The sequence below is a fragment of the Sinocyclocheilus grahami genome, unplaced genomic scaffold, assembly GCF_001515645.1.
Source record: "Sinocyclocheilus grahami isolate Dianchi unplaced genomic scaffold, SAMN03320097.WGS_v1.1 scaffold11508.1, whole genome shotgun sequence".
Classification (NCBI taxonomy): Eukaryota; Metazoa; Chordata; class Actinopteri; order Cypriniformes; family Cyprinidae; genus Sinocyclocheilus; species Sinocyclocheilus grahami.
The window spans coordinates 2,250-3,721 of record NW_015513877.1 but is presented as its reverse complement, the minus strand read 5'-3'; the positions used below and the strand labels follow the sequence as shown (position 1 = coordinate 3,721).

The 1,472-nt window shown below is 36.6% G+C and overlaps 1 protein-coding gene across 1 annotated transcript in view; it reads left to right on the top strand.

Moving 5' to 3' along the window:
* Positions 1–1,472, top strand: part of LOC107578688 (mucosa-associated lymphoid tissue lymphoma translocation protein 1-like) — a gene marked incomplete at its 5' end in the record, with an annotated part of 5,439 nt that overhangs the window by 2,835 nt on the left and 1,132 nt on the right. Inside the window, one exon of the mRNA XM_016264618.1 lies at positions 236–439. Coding sequence (XP_016120104.1) covers positions 236–439 — 204 coding nt within the window. The remainder of the gene's footprint in view (positions 1–235; positions 440–1,472) is intronic.

The window sequence follows — 1,472 nt, the reverse complement described above, 5'->3', positions numbered from 1 at the left end:
TTTTTTTAAGTAAAAGAAAAAAAAATATTGAAGTATTAATTAACAATGCATTTAAAATTATGCATAAAAATAGCACTTTATGTGTTTCTTTACAAAGTCTGTTTGCAAATTACCCATGTAATCACTATAACGTGTATATTTAAAAAATGCAATAAAATAAAATGTAATAAAATATGATTTAAAAAAATACTTTTATGAACAAATTTAACAAAGCAAAACAAATTCTTTCCCTTAGCAACCGACAAAGTGGCATTACTGATTGGGAACCTGAACTACAACAACCATCCTGGTCTGATGGCCCCCACCATGGATGTTCATGAGCTGGCCAATCTTCTGCAACAGCTAGGCTTCAGAGTTGTCTCTCTGCTTGATCTCACCCTTCAGGAAATGCAGGCTGCCATCGACAAGTTCTTGCAGCTCTTGGACCGTGGAGTGTATGGTGAGTCACATGTTGTGGGTTTGCTGAAGGAGCTGGTGGGAAATGCCTGGTGTGTTTCACATGACTGCTTTAACTAAAATTATTTCTCTCACAGGATGTAGATTTTGCACTCATGGCAATGGCTTGTTTGATGTGAAAGTTTCAGGGTCCTGGCTGTAAAAAAACAGTCAGGAAATTATATGCAGAGATAAATAAATCTAATTGCAATGTGCAATAACATGCTCATTTTAAATGATCCGGATTTCTGTTTGAATTTGTGGCAGTCAGTGCTAGCCATTGTGTCTCCATGTGATGGACACTACACAGTCCATTTGAAATTCTCCTCATTGTTGCTCAATAAACATCACTGGAGTGTCTTGGTAATGAGTCAGAGGAAGTTCCAAAAAAGGCTTTGTTTTCCGGTGCTACAGTATCAGTGCAAGTTGTGGGTCCAAAAAAAAAACCACAGCACTTTCAGCCAAAGGTCTTTTTCAGAATAACATTGAGATGCTGTAATCTGTTGATTGGCTGATAAGAGATGCGTGGGCAGTAGTGTGCCTTGCTGCTTTCATCTCCAGAAACCTATGTTTCTAACCAACAGATTTATACTGGCTGCTTAGCTAGCCCACATTGGACTTTCCTTTTTTTAACTTGTATTGTAAACTCCCTTATAATGAAGATAATTTTGGCACACAGAGTATTCAACAGAAAGTGGAAAATGGAAAGTGTTTAGTCATTATTTATCAGTGTAAGTATACCTCTGTACTGTTGTCAATGTGGGTTACATTTCACTGATGTCCTAGCAATAGTTATTCACAGCATCATCAAAATATGAAACATTGTAATTAAAATTGTGTAGTTTTCATGAGTTTTACCCCACAATTAAGATTCTGTCATCATTTGTTCACCCTAATGTCTTGGCAAACTTGAATGACTTCTCTTTTCTTCCTTCTGTGGAGCACAAATTGTAAATATTCGGCCAATTCAAGCTGTCAAGCTACAAAAAGTACACAAAAGCACTGTAAAAGTACCTTAAAATGGCTCATGTGCTATA